The following is a 21,717-nucleotide window of genomic DNA, read 5'->3' as shown; positions in this document are numbered from 1 at the left end:
AGCATAGAGTCTGTAAGTAACATTATATGGGAGGATAATAAGAGACCCACTAATTTGATTCTTATTTAGTCAGATGGAAAGGGGAACAGGGGTAAATTTATATGCTGAAAGCTTTATATCATGTATTTATGTCAGGTATTTCATATAGTATTGAACATGAAGTTACTATTGTGGTATCCATTATGGTATATATCGGTACCCATGGTATTAACAAATGAGGCTGCCAAGTCAGCATGAGGTAACGTTCTTGTTTTTATTCCCCATTACTCACCAATGCTGGCCTTCTAGACAGCTTCCCTATTCCCCAGTCGAGCTCTAGCCTTTCACTACTCTCTTAAATACTTCACACGGCAGCCACACTGTTTGTAAAAGGCCCCCATTTCAAACTGTCTCTATCCATTGACTTCCAGCCTGTTTTAGGACCAGTCTGTCCTCAACTACTTCCTTCTCTCTGAGGCCTTCTCTGACCATTCCACCCAATTTAGGCCTCTTGTGAACTTCCTTAGCAATTTTAACCTCTATCACAATACTGAGAGACATTAAGATATTCTTGGGGTGCCATGATGGAAAATGAACAAACTTTTTATTTCTGATTTTATTTCCTTGACCATGGAAATGATACAGTTTTGTTACACTTTCTTCCCTTTCCAGATAACCAAGCTGAAAATAGATAGTAATCCTTTTGCCAAAGGATTCCGGGACTCCTCCAGGCTCACTGACATTGAGAGGTAATGAGAATTTTCTGTTTACTTTTTTGCCTAGATAAGATAAAGAGAAGCACTAGTTTGTAAGAGCACACTCCTTTCAACACCAAAGAGCCATAACCTCACTGTATAGAGTCTCCAATACTCAGTATAGTCTCCAGTTCTCTGCCCCACCTTCCCTTCCAGTTATAAACCCTGTAGATATGCAACTGCTTAAGCTTTGACAGCTGCAGCAGCTGGATCTATTCTACACTCAATTTGTGAGTGAAGTGGTTTCTTTGGACAGGACATTTTTTCAACGGGGCTTCTTTGTTATCAAAGACACAGTCCTCTACATGATATTAAGCTTCATGTCTTGAGTGGCAATCCACAGAGAAATAGATTCTTAATAGCCTTTCCCTTCTGAAGTGGATATATTTGTTAACATAAAGACTATAAAGGTAGTTTGGAATTTTGAAACAAGGAGAGGCCATTTAAATCAAGGGGTATATTTTACCTACAGCATAGACTGCTTATACTTAATAGGAAAGCTATCAGATCTCAGGACCTTTAAGAAGGCAAGTGACAATCATGTGCCGTAATTTACCCCACTTTTTATTTAATTAAAATGGTTCACACGGTGTGAGACTGTCTACGTGATGAGTAATGACTATATTGAGGTGCATAGTTCGCCCAAAATTAATGTCAAAAAATGTTTTTTTCAAGGAGAAGATTATTTGTATCCCTTAAACATACTATGTAACTTTCTGTACTTATTCTGTTTTGTTTTTGGTGAGCACATTTAAGTTCCACTCTCTTTACAAATTTGAATTATATAATACAATGTTATCAACTATAGTCACCATTTCACACATTAGATCATCAGATCTTACTCATCTTCTGTATCTGATCTTTTACGTGGCCTGGAATCTTTTGACAGGTGGGGTACCCTAGCTTTATCTCCAAATCTTTGTGTGATTTCCCTACCGACTGCTACGTGTTTCTGCCACACTCTTTGTTACCTACCACATGGTCACATCTGACCTCAGCACTTCTCTCTGACCTGTCCTGGAAACTCAAATTAAAGGATGATTACGTGTTTTAGCAACATCTGTCTTATCCTTCCCTCATCCTTCCCAAATGGCAGCGCATAGGCGTGTGGTTTTGACTTGTGGGAACAGATATAGAAGCTCAGTGAGGAGACGAAGTATCCAGCAGGAGAGACTGAAAGTTGGGTAGAACTGTGGCATCTGAGTAGAAAAGATTAATTAGTTGGAGTGCTTGACAAGTGACTGTGGGGTATTGAGAGATCAGGGAAGGAAACTTGAGCTTGTTGAAAAATCCATTGCAAAATGCAGAGAGATAGCAAGGAGATAACTCTCCAATTAGGTGGGACATAGGCGTGCAAATAGGTCATAAGACCCAAGTCAGTGAGAAAGTGGTATCAGCAGCGTGGGTGACAAAGGAGTGCATTTACAAAGGCTACTTGCATTTAGGTGTGGCCTTTTTTATCTCCTATTTCTGGAGTGCCAGAGGTACTGATTCAGACTGGGTTTATGCAAATGGGATTTTAATATGTGAACTTTTTCTCCGTTCTAGTCAGGGGTCAGGCAAGAATGAAAACAGTGGCTCAGTCGGGAAGTAAGTGATGTGTTTTTACAGTGGGCATCATATCTTCTGTCTCAAATCAGTGGATGAGCATGGTATATAGAGACAAAGTCATGGGTTAGAGCCCCAGCTCTGCCTTTTCCTGCCTGAGTGATCCTAGAGAAGTCACCTAACCCCTGAGTCTGTTTCCTCATCTAGAAAAATGGAGAAAATAACCCTGCTTACTTCAAAGGTTTATTATGAGAACCATGTAAGATGACATTTATGAAAGCACTTCTAAATCTCAAAATGTAAAATAATTATATTTTATTAGATGAGCATAGTTTTACCCCATCTAAGCTACTTTTAATAGTCTTAATAAACTATTCCTAGAGTAAAAATAGCCCCTTTTGTTGCACTTGTGCTCATGAGAGACAAGTACCCAGACTCACTACCCTTTAGAGAGACGGATTTGATAACACACGCAGCCACATTTTCCACTTATTTAATAAACATCCTGATGTGGGGAACACTCACATGTACATGAAGCTAAGAAGCTTTCAATGGTCTGAGGGCCAAGAGAGCATCTTATGTAACTAGCTGCAAGTTTGCAAGATGACCTAAGTAGTGTGAAATTGGCCAAGGTTTTGGATTTCATTTCCAGGTGTTTCAGTCTGAATTTTTTCTAAGCAGCCTTTGGGGATGGGACAAGTCAGATCAATTGATCTTTGGAGACCTAAAGAAATTAAATTAGTCTGGAGTCAGTTACTGCACTAAACCATCTAGTAATTGAATTGCTCCTTGTAACTGACTGAAAACAGCCCTATTTGTAACAATATAGAGAGCTTTTTTTAATAAGAGATCTGAGAGAAAAACACATCTTTTTAGGACATGATGACAGAAATTGCACTTTTCTAACCTAATTGAATATGATGTTATAAATATGTGACCTTAATGATTTCAAGTTTCCTGTTCTAGATTTACAGCTACTGTGTGGGACACCCAAACAAAAATGCCTTTAGGATTGGATCTGTTTGCCTTATACCTCTAAACTCACAGTATTATTCTTTCTACATCTGCACAAACTTTGAGGATACTCTAAAGGGCATTCTGGTTTTCTTGCTCTCATTTTATGAGGTTCCATTCAGATACCTGAATGTCTTACATACTTCATGTGCAGCCTTCTCCAGGGACAGCATCTCCCTCATTTATAAAAGGCAACTCATTACCAAAAGTAGAAAGTGTTTTCATTAGATGCTTTGCACATATACCTACAATGGACAGCCAAGAAGCAAATCAAAAGCTCAAAGGGATTTCTTAATATAATCTAATTTATAGTTATTTAGTTCAGGGAAAGAATTATCTGCTGGTGTCATATAATAAATAACTTACAGACACTCTATCAGTTGGTTTTTCTTTTGTGGGGAGGGAAGGGGCACTTTGTATAGTAAGTGAAGGCATGGTATTACTTCGGAGAAAGCAGAAATGACTATGAAGATATTTAAATGTTCAAAATTAAGTTTCTTCTGTTAAGTTTTTTTGTTTGCTTGTTTGCTTTGTTTTTTACAATTGGAGTTCATGCTTATTGCAGAAAAATACTGACAAGCAAGAAAAAGAGCATAAAAAAAGTAACAAAATCCCATTCACTCAGAGATAACCACTGACAAAACTTATATATTCTTCCAGATACTTTCCTATGCACATATGAACATTAACTTCCTTTGAAGTTTACCACACACACTATTTTTAATCATTTTCCCTTAATATCAATAGGTATATGTCTGTAGTATACTTTTTAATGGCTGTCTAATTTTCCATTGTGTACAATAATTTGACCAATCCTATAATGTTAGTTACTTAGGTTTCCCACTCTTTGTTATGACAAACAGTGCCAGGAAGTAAAATGTATATCTTTACACATGTTACTCATTATTACTATAGGATAAATACTAACAAATAAAAATGCTGTGTAAAAGGATACACATTATTTTAACCATAATGTTATTTTTAATTGTTAAATTTTGGGGAAAACCTGAATGTTCAACAATAGGAGAATGGTTTAATAAATTTTTATAGTCATGCAATGGAATTTTTTAAAATTGTGGTAAAATATGCATTTTTAAGTGTATAATTCAGTGGCATTAAGTACACTCACAATGTTATACAACCATCACCATATCCATTTCCAGAATGTTTCCAACATCCCAAACAAATAAATCTGTACCCATTAAACAGTAACTCTCTACTCCTCCTCTCCACAGCCCCTGGTAAAGTCTATTCTACTTTCTGTCTCAATGAATTTGTCTAGTTTAGGTACCTCATATAAATGGAAAGATATGCATGTTTTAAAGGCTTTTCATATATACTGCCAAGTTTCCTTCAAGAAAGATTGTCCATGTCATGATCAAGAGTGTCCATTTCTTTGCACGTTTGTGAAATATGATCATCATCTTGTTATCTTTGCCAATTTGATAGGTGAAACTCTGCATTTCTCTTTTGTAAATTGACCTATTTATGTCCTTCGCCCATTGTTTTTTTCTTTTGGATTGTTCATCTTTTCTCTTATTCATCTATAAAAGCTGTTCTTATGTATTAATATTTTTATTGTTAATATATATTGGAATTATTTTATCCATTTGAAATTAGCTTTTTACTTATGTTTTTGATAAACAGAATATTTCATCACCAAATGTATTGTTCTCTTTATGATTTCTATCTTAAAAAGATTCTCTAGTCCAAAAAAACATAAATAGGTAAATATTCAACTACAGATTTTCTATCATTTTATTGCTTTCTAGGTTTTTATTTAAATACTTAACTCATGCAGTATTGATTTTGTATAAAATATAAAATAGATGTTATTGTATATTTTTTATAAGTGGCCCCAAAACTATATATTTACTAATATATTCCTTCCCACTTTTAAAAAATTTCCCCTTTATCATATACTAAATTCTTACCTATAGTTGTTTTTAGTCTCTTTATTGATCTGCCAGTATTGTATTGTTATAATTTTGGTAAATTGGTATAATATATAAATATTTGATGATAGGTATAGATATCTGATATGACAAACTCCAGATCTTTTTTTACTTGTCATTTTCAAATTTTCTTGACATTCTTTGACATTTATGCTTCCAGTCTCTGGAATTTTGTCCAGTCTTCCCAAAAAACGTCATTGGAATTTTGACTGGGCTTGTGTTGAATTTATATAATAATTTGGGGGAGAAAAATGATATCTTTACAGTATTGAGACTTCTAGGAGTATGTCATATGTTTGTCTTTTTACTGAAACCTCTTCTTATGTTCTTTAGAAGTTTTGGTATTTTCAAGTTTATAAGTCCTACACAGTTTCTTAGGCACAAAGCTACATTGTCCAGTTCAATAGCCACTGGCCACAGATGGCTAGTGAGGACCTGAAATGTGGCTATTCCATATTAAGAAATACCATAGGCACCAAAAAACAAAACAAAAACAAAAAAACAAGCAACAAAAAAACCCAAACACTGATTTTTAGGGTTTAGTATGAAATAAAAGACTGAAAGTATCTCAACAATAGTTTTAGGATATTGATTACATGTTGAAATAATATTTTGGAGACATACTGGGTTAAATAAAATACTAAAATTAATTTCACTTGCTTTTTCAAAATGTGACTAGACTATTAAAAATTACATACGTGGTTCACGTTACTTTTCTTTTGTCTAGAATGTACTAGAATTTTTCATTAGAAATCGGTCTAGTCTGTAAAAAGCTATTGATTCCTATATGTCTTTGGCATCCTGCCATTTTATTGAACTTAAAAAAATTAGTTTTAACAATTTTTCCTTTTATTCTCTTGAGTTATCCACTTAGATTTCTATATCATTTGCAAAAATGATCATTTTATCGTTTTCTTTCTAGGATTTACGCCTTTAACAATGTCTTTCTTGTTTTATTACACTGACTAAAATTTCCGGAATACTATTAAAAAGTGATGATAGTTAGCATTTTTCTCTTGTCCTTGACTTATTTAGTAACACCTCATGTTTTATCATTATATATGGTTTTCACTGGCTGTTGGTTTCAGATTGATATGCTTTATCATATTGAGGTATGCCTAAATTAAGAATATTTTGCTATCCTGAATGTTAACTGAATTTATATTAAATGCTCTTTTAACATCCACTGAGACAATTTAAATTATTTTTTTACTTTTAAATAACAATATGATTAATTCTAGTCATACTATGTTGAGCCATCCTTGTATTTCTGGAATACATCCTATCTGGATTTTATGTTTTTCTTGTAATATATTGCTGGATTTAACTTACTCATATTTTATTTAAGACTCTTTGTATCAGTCTTCATAACAGAGATATACTTTGTTTCTTCTTTACTTCTCTGTCAGTCTTTGGTATCAGGTTTCTGCTAGTTTGTTTGAATAAACTGAAATATCTTCCTTCTTTTTATTGTTTGATCCGTTTAAATCCAAAGAAGTGATACTTTACAGTCTTGCCCATAAATTCATCTGGGTGCACTATTCTTTTGAGGAATACTTCTTTAACTCCTTTCTTAGTTTGTTCCATAATTTATCAGTCAAATGAGCATTTACTTCTATCCCATTTAATGCCTGTCTTGAGTTCTACTTTGTCTCATCTTATATTGGTATATCTTAACATTTTTTGCTTTTATTTGCCTTCCAATTTTTAAAAATCTTTGTCCCTACAGCAGTAGACCCCTCTTTCTCTTGCATAATCAAACAAATATCTTGACATTTCTTTCATTAAGTAAAAAACAACCTTCTCTTGATGCCATGTGTCTCTTGAGTTACTGATTTTCCCAGTTTTCGACTCCTTCTTATAGTAAAGCTCCTTAAAAAGAGTTGTGTGTATTCTCTTCTCAGTTCCTCTCTTCCCTTTGTCTCTTCTACCCTGTCATTTACAGTTTCACCCACACTACCCCACCAGTCCACCTCTGTCCCGGTCACCAGTGAACTCTCCATTGCTAACCACAATGGTCAATTCTCAGTCCTATCTTACTTCACCTATTACCAGGGTTTGACACTGTTGTTTATTCTCTCCCTTTTTCCTCTTTGCTTCCAAGATCTCTCACAATCTCTGGTTTTTATTCTACTCCATTGGCCATTCTTTCTCCATCCCCTTGTTGGTTCTTCCCCTTGTCCTCCATCTGTAAACAGTAATGTGTTCCAGGCCTTAGTCCTTGGACCTCTTCTCTTCTCAGTTCGCATCCCCTTCCTAGGTGATATCACCAGTTTCATGCCTTTAAATGCTATTATATGCTGACTACTATCAAATTTACATCTCTGGTTCTGGCCTCTCTAGAGTCGAAGCTCTGGCTGGCTATTTCTTTTACTTTTCCGTCTCTGCTAAGGGTACCTCACGTCTACAACAGGATGCCCAACTACACTCTTCTACACCTGCTCTCCTCTTACAGTTCCCTTCTCAGCTGCATCCCTCCCGTTGCTCCAGCCAAAAGACTGGGTGTCACCCTTGCTGACCCCTCTTTCTCTTTCCACATGCAGGCAACTAATCATTCTAACTATATCCAGAGGAGTCCAACTACTTCTTACCATTCTCACTGCTACCACTCTTATCTAGGACAATATCATCTCTTTCCTGAATTATTACATTAATTTCCTAATTGATCTTTCTACTCCCACTCTTACTGTTCTTAAGTCCATTTTCAGTTCACCAATCAGAATGATCTTATCAAGAAAGGAAGTCAGATCACATCACTCTTGCTCAGAGTGACTCATCTTCCCATTCACAGTAAAATCCAAAGTCCAGACAAGGCCTGAAAGGTCCCATAGAATCTGATTCCAGCCCTCCCAGTTACCTCTCTGAACTTACCTACCTTTGTCTTGCTCACTTTCCTTTGAACATGCCCAGACCCATCTTAGCCCCAGTTAGGGCCTTTATACTTACTTACCCTCTGCCTAGGTTATGCAGCCCCCAATATCTGGTCCAATGCCTTGTCTTTTGCTTCCTACTATATCCCCAGAGCCTAGAATAGTGCCTGGGATAGAGTAAACACTCAAATATTTGTTGAGTAAATAATGATGTGTCTTTAAAGATGTCATACAGAGTATCTGTATTTTTAAAACTTTGTCTGAAGGTCTTTGTGTTTTAGTTGAAAAATTTAATCTATCTCCAAGTATCATGACCACTGATATATTTGGTATTGTTTCTTTCTACCTGTTTCTGCTCTCTGTTTAATTCAACTATTTGTTTTACCCTTTATTTTCTCTTCCTGTCTTTTGTTAAATTTATCAAGTCCCAGCACCACCCCCCACCCCACCCCGCTTTAATTACAGTTAACATTCCACAGCCACCACATGTCAGCCAGTGAGCTATGCAGTTGACACATTTTATTTCAGCTACACTTCAAAATAATTCTCTAATAAAGAATGACTATCATCCCTATTAAGATGAAGCTTAAAGAGATTAATACTTTATTCAAATTCACATACGGTAATTTGTGACAGCTGAGCCTTATACCAGGTTAGTTTGAAACCAAAGTCCTTTCTCTAATGTTCATTATATTTCTTTTTAATATAATTATGCTTTTAAATTCTGAAAGACATAATTGTAAAATTGATATTTCTCTGTTATTGTTAGGAATGAAACTATACATTTTCTTTTCTTGTAAAATAGGAGATATTTAGTATGTGATTTTTTCCTTGTACTGCCCCTCCCTCAACCTATAGCATTGATTTAAAAAATCTGGGATTTAAAATCCAGTTTATTCATGCATCTTCTTTATCTTCTTTTTCAATTCTTTTTCTTAATGTTAATGTAAGGATCACAAATACATCAACCACAATCATTTAAATTTAATTCTAGTCACACTCATTTCATTGTTTAACGCTCATTTCTTCTGTTATACTCTGATTACTGGAATTGTGTTCTGACTTTATTCTCAGTTGTTGAAAAATGTTGAGTAATTGGTTGAGGAAGGATATATGGGTGACCCTCTTTATCAGTTCATACATATCTGAGAGGATCTGTTGCCATTATTATAACCTGACTAGCGTCACTGTCTTTCTCCTCAGAACTCTTTCAACCTTCCTTTGTCATCTAGTTTTTAAATACTGTAGATAGGGTAAAAGCTGATGCTAAATTCACTCTCTTTCCTTCGTTGGAAAATTACCTTTTCTTCCTATCTGATAAAAATGCTTTTAGAAAGTTTCCTTTGAAATTCAGAAATTGTACCAGTATTTGTTCAGTTGTAAATTTTTTTCATTCGTATTTACAATGTAACTGAGCCCTTCCAATTGAAAACTCAAGTCGTTACTTATCTCAGGAAAATTTTCTTGTTCTTTTTTTTTCCTCCTCTTCCTTATTCTTTTTGCTTCTAATTGTTCTGCTCTATTCAGACCTACTAAAATTCCTATTATATAAATGTTACAACTCCTGAATCTATTCCCTACTTCTTTCATCTTTTGTTTAATAATTTTTATTTCTTTAACTGTTTACTCTGATATTGGAAGAATTTCCTATATGTCTTCTAATTTGTTGATTCTGTTTTCTACAGCATCCGGTATTCTGTTTGCTGTCCTTATTGAGTTCTTTTAAAATGTGGTAATTATTATTTTGTCACTTTCAAGTATACTTTTACATTTTCAGATTGTTTCCTTTTCATTCCTGCTAGTCCCTGCTTTATTAGTATAGGGTCTTCTTAAATCTCACTAAAAACTTGAAACTACAAATTAGAGACTTAAAACATTTGTTTCTTGGAACAAGTCTGTTTCAAAAGAGATCACTTGTTCCATTTTTAAAAATTAGTTTTCTTCTTTTGAATTGCTGAGTGTTTTGTAATTCCAATTATCTTTCTCTAGCTCGTGTATAGAATGGGATGTCTGTTTAGCGTTAGGAGCTGAGATTAATTGTGAATAAAATCATGTGGCTCTTTGTTTAATCTTGCAGGAGCAGACTGAAGAAGGGGTAATAATTTAAACTTACTGTGAGTGTGCCAATTTGGAAATAAAATTATTCTATTTGGGTTAGGAAGTTGTTGCAGGTAGGTGGAGATAGCCTTGGAAAAGGGAGTTTTACCTTTGCATTGATTATATTACCCTGTCTGCCTCAGCAGCTGGAAATCAGCTGTTCCCTCACCATGCCCAGCAAAGCAACCTCATGGCCCTCCTCCAGAGCCGGTGGTGGTCATTAGCCCCGCACCCTTCAATGTACCAAGACCACAGTGTGCTAGCTGAGAGGGTGCTGCTGTGGGATCCCTTCCTCATGGCCTCCAGCCATGTAAGAATCTGCTTCTCATCAACTGCTCAAAGATCTGCCATTATCATTAATCTCCGCTGCTCCAAGGTGGGGTTTAGGTGAAGCTCTGACAGAGAGCTTTTCATTTCTTCCCCATTCCCCCAAGTAGCTTTCCTCCCTGTACAGCGATGAACCGCACGCTGTTTGATGCTTCCCTCACTCCTTTCCTGTGGCTAAAATGTCAAAGTATGCAGTTGGCACTCTCCCTTCACACTGAGAGTCTCTATAAAATATGTTTAAAACTCCCTGGGATTGAACAAAACTTTCAAACACATGAAATTTGGACACAAGCCCAGAGGGAATCAGGCCTTCTTGCTCAGAGCTCAAACACTATTAGTTTAGATGAAGAAGAAAACTTCAGGAAACAAAGTTGCAAATCTGCTATTCTGGAAATTTATAGTTTTACCTGCATCAAGCCATGGAGCAGCAAGTATTTTGGCAGGTTTGCTAAAGAGGTTCAGTTTATGGATAATTCCTAGGTCTTAAATAATGACTTCTGGTGCTAGAAAGCAAGCAGTGTTGGTTCTAACACAGCTCTAAGCTGGCTTCTGGAATTTCTGAGGCAGTAATGTTTTCATAAAGAGCAGTGTGGGGTGAGTGGGGCCCATCTCTAATCAGGCAAATAGCGTGGAGCAGGGGTTGGCAAACCCTGCTGTCTGCCACCTGTTTGGTATAGCCCACAAGCTAAGAATGGTCTTTACATTTTAAATGGTTGAAAAAGTTATAAAAATAACATTTTGTGACATGCAAAAATAATATAAAATTAAAATATATTGTCTATAAAGTTTTATTGCAGGACAGTCACATTTTTCAATTTATGTATTGTATGTGGCTGCTTTCATGCTACAGTGACAGAGCTGAGTATATCTGACAGAGATCCTAAGGCCTGCAAAGCTTAAACTATTTTCTACCAGGCCTTTACAGAGTAAGTTTGCTGATCACAGGCTTAGAGCTTTAAGGGGCTGTGGAAATGTTGGCAGCAAGGAAAACTTCTACCCAGAAATTTTACCTCCTTAGGATGGTATTTAAAATGAAGAAACTCAGAATTTCATTTTGAGGCCCATATGGTGATGCTAATTGACAAAGCTGGTGATATCTGATCTCTGCCAACACCTTATCCTCCCTATCTTTACAATGGTAGTTTTTGAGACATGCCTTAGGGTCATTTTAGCACCTGTAGTTCAAGCCAGAAGATGACAGAGTAGGATGACAGAGTAATAACTTCAGAGATGCATACTTAAGATTCTCTGTAAATTTCAATTATCTATGTTATTTTTATCCATCGTCTAATCTTGTGCCTCAACTATAATGAATAACTGAAAACTAGGTTGTAATTTTTTTTCCTCTTTCAGAGAAAACTTTCAGGGCCTTTAGAGAACAGTATAAAAGGTATTTGGGAAAGCTGGTGTTAGAAAGACTCCAAAAACATCATCCAGTTTATTGTTAAAGAATTAAAACACTTTTACTAGTATTTCCCAAATTTGCATTTTAAAATGGAAAAATATGATATTTAAAATGTGTAAGAATCCAGTACTCAAACTTTAAATAAGTCAAATGTGAGCCTCCACTTCTCAGAATCCCCCTCCCCAGAGATAGTCTCTGTCCTCAGTTTGAAGGATATGTGTGTGCACACCCACATGTACTTTAAAGGTAAAATCCTACTTAAGTTCATACTGATACTTTCTATTTCAATTCAGGATGATAAAGTTTTTACTTAACCTCTCTGACCTTTTATCTGTACTTCTTTTCTCTCATGCTGAGCCTCTAGTTCTCAGTAACACCAGGAATGACAGAATATTCTGTCATTGCTCCTTTTTTGCTTTATCTCACAGCATAGAGAAGCACAGCAATCTCAGAATATGTATGTCAGCATATCTCCAACAATGTGCCAACTAAAAATAGTTTAAAATCTTTCTGTGGTTCTTTTTGTCCTTAGTGTAGATTCTGTTGATACTACAGTGTTGTGTTTTTTTTTAAGTTTTGTTTTGTTTTTTGTTCATACCACTAACCTAATGATACACATTTAGGTTCATTTGTTTTATTGTATTTTTTATTTTTTGGAATTTAAAAAAGTATAATTTTCTTATATGGTTATTTAATACATGATTTACATGGTTTCAAGACAAATCTACAGAACATGACTTATTCAAAGACAGTCAAAATTCTACATCTCCTCCATCCTATTTCTTCCCTCTCCTATCGGTAACCATTAAAAAAAAAGAAAAAGCATTGTTTATCCTTGTTTTTTAATATAATATATTATGTTTTTTAATATAAGCAGATACATGTTTATATATGTTTCTTTTTCTTAAATTTTAACACTCTATACATTTTCACCTTGTTTTTTATGTAACAATGTACATTAGTATTTTATTACATATATATATATCTGTACTATGTAAGTATATAATATACATGTAATGTATATAGTAATATGTTTGGGCTCAGTTGTGGCATATTGTTTTGTTATATTTAAATAGATATACAAGTATTTTATATAAATAATCTTTTACTATGTGGTCTATTTTATTAGCAACCTTTTTTTTAATACTTTTTTTTGGTAACTAGCAAGATTCATACTCTTGTTCTGTTTTCCTTTACACTAATATCTGTTAAGAACTCCTACTCTCCCTCTAATTTTCTTTTAAGTCCCCTCCTAGAAGCAATATTGAAATTAACTAGTAACTTCTTTTTTCTTCCCCCCTACTTTCCCTCTTTTTCAGCATCTGATTTGAAGTAACATCCTTTTAATCCCAGTTAATAAACATATATAATCAACAACTTTATTCTACTTACCATGTTCTTTCCCCATTCTCCCCCCCATTTTTGAGAACTGTATCTCATCTACCTTGTCGGAGAATACTGTATCCTTTCTTATAACCATGGTTTAGCTTAGTTCTATAAGTAAATATATATTTAATGTCCCTGATGCATCTTATGTCAGTATCTCTCCCGTGTTTTGGTTGTCTGAAGTTCATTTTCTACTTGGTTCCTCAAGAAAGGCTATAGTGGGAACAAAATTCCTTGTCTTTTGCATGAACATGAAAGTCTGTGGCCTCCATTTGTGAAAGTCAGTTGGACTTGGTATACACAATCCTTCCATCACATTTTCTTTCCTGCCATATTTTAGATATGTTGTTACTTCAGTGTCTCCTGGAATAAACTATGGCTGTCAAACTCTGATGACAATCTAATATTCTTTCCCATGTAAGTGACAGCCTTTTTTCTGGAATGATCAAAAGATTTCATTCTTTTTCCTTTGTTCTTATTGTCCTTGATCAAAGGGCAGAAGGGGATGCCCAGTTCCCAGAGGATTATCTGGACATGTTGCCTTATTTCTTTCACTCATAGATGATGTGAAGGGACAGAAAGGTGGCATCAGTCTTCTGAAACATTATGCATTTGTTCCTCTTGTACCTCATGCTTTCTTAGAATGAGGAGTCCTTGGAGTACAATCCAAGACCCTCCCTACACTAACTTCTAGTGAGCTTGCCAACGGAATAAATTTTAAATTGTCAGAAGCTCTGCTGATGACCTTAGAGGCAGAGAAGTGGAAAATCATGGTGAAATGAAATGTAAGGATTATGTGGATTTTCCTTCTCTACATCATGGGTCCCATCCAGACAGCTGGCACTTGCATCATTTTGGTGGACTCAGTGGGAAGCTGAATGGAAGTCCTGCTCAGTGCTCTCTCCAGATGTCCTATAGTAGAGCCATTTCTTTAAAAAATCCTCCTCTACCTTTGAATTCTGAACATATTAGTCACTTTTTTCCTTAAAATGTGGTCCAGAATAAGACTTTCTGCAGTATACTTTTGTGTACTTAGTTCATCTCTCCTCCTCATCTTCACCTTCCCCTATTTAGGATACCTGCTGCTGGTATCTGGGCTTTCTTCTAAGCATTCTGGCTAGCTTTGGGAAAAAGAAAATTCTGACATTCAGGGCTCCTGAAGAAGTCATGCGTGTCATGAACTGATTAGTCCAACCTAATAGTTGTTACCCAAATAGCCGACAACATAAGTTCACATATCACTCCTTATATTCTATCTTTAGAAGAAAACCAGTATAACTGATTTATGCAAAGCGGAATATATATATATATATATATATATATATATATATATATATATATATATATATGGGGGGGAGCATTGTATTGCCTGAGAAAATAAATGGATTAAACTACAGCCTAGTGAATAGTGAAATGGTTATGGCTCATAACTTAGTTTGCTAATTCCCTTAATCTTTCATAAATACAACTATACTTGAGTATTACGGAGACTCTTATAAAGTAGATTATGCAGTGTCTGTAATAAAGTAAAAGTGAAACATAATTTCAATGAAGTCAGCTAAAAAAAAAACAAACAAAAAACCCTGGATGTTAAAGGCAGCCACCACCAGTGAGAGGCAGGCTATTCGAAAGTAAAAATACTAAAGAAAGCAAATGGCAAAAGCTAGTAACAATGGTCTCTGCTTCATTTATTTTAAGGCTGGAGTGATTTGGGGAGCCAACCAGTTTTGTCATTATACCAATGAGGCAAGTAGGGCCCAGAGAGTAATCTGCCAGATCACACAATTAGTTAGTATAAGATTTGGGGTTAGAACTCAGGGTTCTTTGCAACTAGTACTGGACTTTTTCAAAATGACTCTTTTTAATTTTTACTTCTGTTTATATATCTATAGACTCATAAATTGTTAGAGCCATAATGGATCTTAGAGATCATCTAATCCAGCCCACCATTTCCCTACCACACCCTCATTTTATAGGAGAAAGCAAAGCCCAGACACAGATAAGGAATCTGATCGCACAGCTTCTTAGTAAAGAAACATCTTTTTATCATCTCCAATGAAGGCAGAGTTAGTATAAGAGACTGTATGCATAAAATGGAAGTTATTTTGTTTGGTAACCAGATTAAAGTCTGCTTTTAAATACAATCTATTAATTTAATAAATTAAAATAGTCTGGTAACAACAACCACAGAAAGGAAGGGATGACTTTCAACAGAACTAAATTTTTCTTTTCAAATTATATAAGTAGTTACCACAAAATTCTTTTAACTAGCAAGCTATGTTCCTGCATTTAAAACGTTACTCATTTATTCACAGCTTCTAAGAGGAAACATTTATATTACAAAACAGTCTCAAACAAATCAGCGGGTTTGATAGAGCAGCAGAGTTATTCACAACTGACTTATGGTCATAAGTTGTCCTCCTTTTTTTCTTGCTTGTGTCTTTCTTTCTATCTGTGTCTAAACGATATTTGTTCCCTGCCTCACAATTTACTAAAGTTTATTTTTAGAGGCTGAATAATCTGTACTTTGCATGAGACCTTTGTTCTAGTCACAACAGTTAGACTTAAGAAACTAGTTTTTTTTTTTTTTCCACAGTGGTACAGTTTACTTATTTAAGTTGCTAATAATGATATAAAACCAGAAATGTGTATTACTATTGAAAAGAAAAATTAGTAGGATTAAGTCACATAAATAAAAATAAGCTAAAATCTAAAAGCTTTTAAAAAGATTATTTTGTTTTTCCAAAATGTATTGCATAATATATTTCTGTTCTCAAATTAAAATTAATGATTTATAATACAACTCCAATTGTATTATCTAAAGTTTTCATTTATTAAGTACTTTGTGGAAGCAACAAATATTGATATATTGTCTTCCAGTAATTTATAACATTATCTGCATAAATCTTTAGAAAAATATTGTGACAAGGAGTTGTTTACAAAGGCCTACTAGTAAAATATGATGTAAACATGAGCAAACTCATGAGCACGGACAACTTTAAATATTTTGTTTCCTGTAAATTAGATTTGATTTTAATGGATCTGTCATTTTCTCCCTGAATGCAGCTTTTTACCGGGTCTGTATTTAGAAAGAGAGAAAGTTAGAATGTAAATTGAAATAATATTTACTTTTTATTTAATTTTCTCTCTGACATGTATATTGTAGGATGGTTTAAATGAAGCATAGCAAGTTATAGCGACTGGAAGTCTCAATTTCATCTAAAATGATTATGATTATGTAACCAGCTTTAGGAACACATGATTTTGATACTCAATAATAACAGTGATTTAATTTTGTTACCTATAAACATTTATTGAGCACTTATTATATGCCAAGTACAAACATAAACTCTCTATATGTATTTAACTCATTAAATCTTAATAATAACCCTAAAAGCTAGGTCATATTAATATCCCTCATTTTGCAGATGAGAAAACTAAGACAAAGAGTAGTGAAGTAATTTGACCAAAGGCACACAACTGGCAAGTGGCAGGGCTAGGATTCGAGCTAAGCAGGTTCCAGTAACCACTACACTAGGGCAGCGGTTCTCCGAGTGTGGCCTCCAGGTCAGTAGCATCAGCGTTACCTGGAAACACGCTAGAAATAATATTCTTGAGCCATACTTCAGACTTACTAAATTAGAAACTCTAGGGTGGGGTCCAAAAATCTGCGTTTTGACCAGCCCTCCAGGTAATTCTGATGAACACTGTCTTAGTCTGTTGGGCTGCTATAACAAAAATGCCATAGACTGTGAGTAGCTTAAACAACAGACATTTATTTCTCACAGTTTTGGAAGCTGGTGAGTCTAAGATCAAGGTGCTGGCAGATTCAGTTTTTGGTGAGGGCCTGCCTGTGGTTCACAGATAGCTATCTTCTCACTGTGTCCTCACATGGCTGAAGAACAGAAAGCTAAAGCAAGCTCTCCTTTCTCTTATAAGGGTACTAATCCCATTTATGAGGGCTCCACACTTAAAACCTAACGGTCTACCAAAGGCCTCACATCCTAAAATCATTACATTGGAGATTAAGATTTCAACATGAATTTGGGGGACACAAACACTCAGTCTATAATACACTAAAGTTTGAGAACCACTGCCTAGATAAAGAAAGCATTGTTCTCTCCCTCGTTCAAAGGCCAACAGTGTAGTGGTAACGGTGGTCATGCAAACACATGATTGCCATCCATCTAGTAAGTGCATTTAAAGAGGAATATATTGGGTAAAGCAATGGTGCAAAGGAGAATGTGAAGGAAAAGGGAAGGTTTTGCTTTTTGATCATTAAGAAATTTGTACTCTAGTTTCAGAGATAGAGGAAGGGTAATCAGTTCAATACTGATAGAGTATGTTGGTTTTGCTTATCTAGAGTTTCAACAGATAGTTCAGATGACTTCCAATAGTTCTGAACATTTTTGCAGAATCAACATAATCATTGCAGCTACCCTGTATTTTGCCCACCTTCTGGCTATGATTGTGTCTCTTACATGTATATTAGTCTTGGAATTGATGGTTACACATTAGTCAGAAGAGATCTCTTAAAGATACCTAATAATGTATGCTTTTTGCCTAGAAAAATAATTTAGTGTTAGATATTAGAAAGGCCAACCTTCAATAATGGTACCCATTTTACTTATCTATTAAAATCCAAAGTAACTATTGTCTCTTACTTTGGGATGTAACAGAACTGAGCATTACAAGGTACTGTCCTAGCTTGTAATACATAAGTCACTTAACCCATTAGGTGAGTTATCCCTTATTTTTCAGAGCACAGTATTCCAGAAATCCTCACAGTAGTCTTCCAGGCTAAATAAATTCTTTGCACTTTTCATTCTGCTGGAAACAGGGATTAGACATAAAGTAAACAACATGAGCTGTCTATTCTTCGTAACATCTTCGAAGAGACGGCCCTGATTTGCACCACTGTTTTCAATCACTTAAAAGGCAATAATTTAATTATGCCATCCTTTATATAAGAACTGCCATTGCTTTCAGTTCCCTTCCAGGCCTGACAAAAATAAATCACTTCAATAAATCCCTTTTTTCTCCCTCTTAGAGACAAGAATAAGTAATGATACCAGTGATCTTCCAAGGACAAAATAAATATAATGTACTTTGTATAGAAAAGCAAAATATTTCACAAGGCAGTGATTCATTGTGTTATTTAAACAATTTTTCTTGTGTATATGTGAAAAATGTTTAAATGATTTTATATAAGGGCATTTTTAGAGCGGCAGATACTACACTCTGCTTTTGAACTCAAATGCTTGGATAGAGCAGTCTATGTGCCTAGGATGGGCAACAGAATACACCTTAGAAATATACCATCCATAATTTCAGCTCATTGATGGTCACTCCTTTATGACTTTACAAAGAGAAAATATTTTCTAGGGTATCTGAAACACGTTCTTTCCTCATGTGAAAATAACCACCTAATTCTTTTCTAAGTTCATTTTAAATATTAACAGTATGACACATGGCTTAGACTAAAAGGACATCAGCTTGAATGTATGTAATAGTTGTCATTTTATTAAAGGTTACTCATCTCAATTGACGTTTTTCTTAATGACCCAAGTTACCCAAAAAGACAGTCATGCTCTAATATTACAGTGAATTAAGTCCTTGAGTAAGTGACTCAGCTGTTAAGGCTACAGGGGTCCAACATTACCAGAGTGTGGGCATATAAAACTTAAAATATATGGCAGTTAGCAAATTGATTAGTTAGGGTCCATGTTATGCCAAGTTACCCTTTCTGTTCATTTCTTCATTTACTGGTGCCTCTTAGTAAATGATAAAATATTTTCATGTCAACAAGTCCAACTCAAGGGATTCAACAAGTTCACGGGATCTTTAAAAATAGGTTACAGTTTTAAACAGGTGATATGGACTCATTAAAGCTTAATGTTATATTTTATGATAGGTATAATTTTATAATAGAAATGCAAATAACATACTTTTCAAGTTTTCTGCTGACTTTTACATTCAATCACTGAGAAAAATCCTCCTGTTTGGATCACGTTATTCTGAATTAGGATTATTCATATGGGTGAAATAAACTGGAAAAAAATATAATCTAAAAGAATAGAATTTTTACCTGCTTTAGATATACTTTTATAGGGCACTAATATTTACTGCGTACCTCCTATGTGCCACTTTTGAGCAATTCAAATGCCTTACCTCATTTAATTCTCATAGTTATAGTTCTTATCACTATTATTTGCTTTACTTTTATTTTTCCATAGCACTATCATCATCATCTAATATGCTACACATTTTTCTACATATTTTTCTTATCATCTTCTCCTTCTCCCCCAGCCCTCTCTCCCATTAGGCAGGGATTTTTACGTTTTGCTTACTGCTGTCTCCATAATTCCTAGAATAGTGCCTTGTTCATAAAAGGTGCTAAATAATTTTGGGGGGGATGAATGAATGACTTCCCAATTTACAGATGAAGAGAGGTTAAGGAAGTAACAAAACTAGAATGTGAAAATGGTTTTAGGTGGTCCATATACTCATCTATCCATTCATCCATTTGATGAGTGACTTTAAAGCCCATGAAATTTCCAATATACCACATTGCCTCCAATGCATTTACTATATTGATATAAAAATCAGCATGATAATGACAAGTTTTATCGATTCATTATAAGTTCCCCAAGTATCAGCGTTAGACCAGCAGTTCTTCTCTTTTGTCCATTGGTAGGTTACCATTTCTTATGATAGTTTATGATTTGTAATTAATTTTGAATAAACATGTCCAAAGTTCAAATGGTACAGAGGCATATATGGAGAAAAGTATCCATCACACACCTTCTCCTCCACTAGAACCACCTGGGGAGCTTTACAATTACTGAAGCCTGTGTCCCACCCCATAGATTGCGATTTACTTGATCTGTGGGTATGACCTGGTTTTGGAATTTTTAGAAGAGCCTCAGGACAGACTTTGCTTCAGGTAAAGGTAAAGCAACAAGGACCAAATATAACCTCTTGCCTTAAATAACTAAGAAACACACAAAATATATGAAACAATGCTTTTTTAAATGATACTGGACACAAGGCAAAAAAAGACAGTAATCCCTGAAAGATGGGAAACAAATGAGGTGAGCCCTATGATGGACCCAGCTTATAGTCTGAGAGAGTATCTAGGCCATGGCACAGGGAGAGAGAATATAGGCTGAGCCTGGCAGACTCCCTGAGTTGAGCACTCAGAGCTGAGAGCTCAATGAGAGCAAACAGTGAGAATCCACAGGACAGACCACAGGAGAAGAGAACGCCAAAGTCCTACAGGGGGGTCCCTCTTGAGTGTTCAGCTGGGAGCTGACTAGCACATGTGTGAGGAAACTACCAGAGGTTGCGGGGAAGGGAGCACCTGATAAGACTGGAGGCAACAGTACCTAGTGTCCGTACAGTGATAAAAATAACGCCTGTTCTAACTAGATGGACTGGAAAATCTTGCAATTTGCAGGGCATTTGATAGAATACTCAGATGGGTTTTGCTTTAATAGTGAGAACAAAATTAGTCCTAGACTAAACAGTATTCCAGTCCTACCTAACGTATCTTGAAAGCAAGACCCCAAACGATCACTTATTTCCAAGTAGCTTAACTATATCCTAGAACAAAGCTCAAGAATATTTATAAGAATACAGAAATATCCAGCAACCACCAAGATAAAATTCACGTCTGACATCCAATTAAAAATTACCAGAAATGCAAAGTAGAAAAATATAACCCATAAATTAACCAATTGAAAATAACCCAGAACTGACACAAATATTACAATTAGCAGACAAAGACATTAAAACAGTTATTATAACTGTATTCCAAATAGCCAAAAATTAAGTAGAGACACGGAAGAGGCCCAAGTGATCCAAATCAAAATTCTATTATGGTTTATCACAGGATATTGAATCTAGTTCCCTGTGCTATACATTAGGACCTTGTCAAAATTCTAAAGATGAAAACTATAATGTATAAAATGAAAGATACACTGGATGGGACTAATGGCAGATTAGATGTTGCAGATGAAATAATTAGAGAACTTTAAGACACAGCAATAGAAACTATCCAAAATAAAACAGAGAGCAAAGAGAAATTTTTTAAATTTTAAAAAATGAAGAGTATCAGTGAGTTGTGGGGAAACTAATATAGTCTAATAATAATATAATATAGTCTAATATAATATAGTCTAATATATATAATATAATTAATATAGTCTAATATATGTGTAACTGGAGAACTGGAGCCCCTAAAAGGTGGATGGGGAGATGAAGGAAGAACTATATTTGAAGAAATAATGTTCAAAAATTTTCCAAATTTAATGACAGCTAAAAACACACAATCCAAAGAGGGCCAACAAACTGAAGTTCAAGAAGCATTAAGAAATAAC

The 21,717-nt window shown here is 35.0% G+C and overlaps 1 protein-coding gene across 1 annotated transcript in view; it reads left to right on the top strand.

Moving 5' to 3' along the window:
• The window catches only part of TBX20 (T-box transcription factor 20), a 51,252-nt gene that overhangs the window by 21,973 nt on the left and 7,562 nt on the right, over positions 1 to 21,717 (top strand). Inside the window, exon 6 of the mRNA XM_067745548.1 lies at positions 652 to 728. Coding sequence (XP_067601649.1) covers positions 652 to 728 — 77 coding nt within the window. The remainder of the gene's footprint in view (positions 1 to 651; positions 729 to 21,717) is intronic.

The sequence above is a fragment of the Pseudorca crassidens genome, chromosome 8, assembly GCF_039906515.1.
Source record: "Pseudorca crassidens isolate mPseCra1 chromosome 8, mPseCra1.hap1, whole genome shotgun sequence".
Classification (NCBI taxonomy): domain Eukaryota; kingdom Metazoa; phylum Chordata; class Mammalia; order Artiodactyla; family Delphinidae; genus Pseudorca; species Pseudorca crassidens.
Note: the sequence above shows the minus strand (reverse complement) of the source record. Positions and strands in the feature narration are given on the sequence as shown.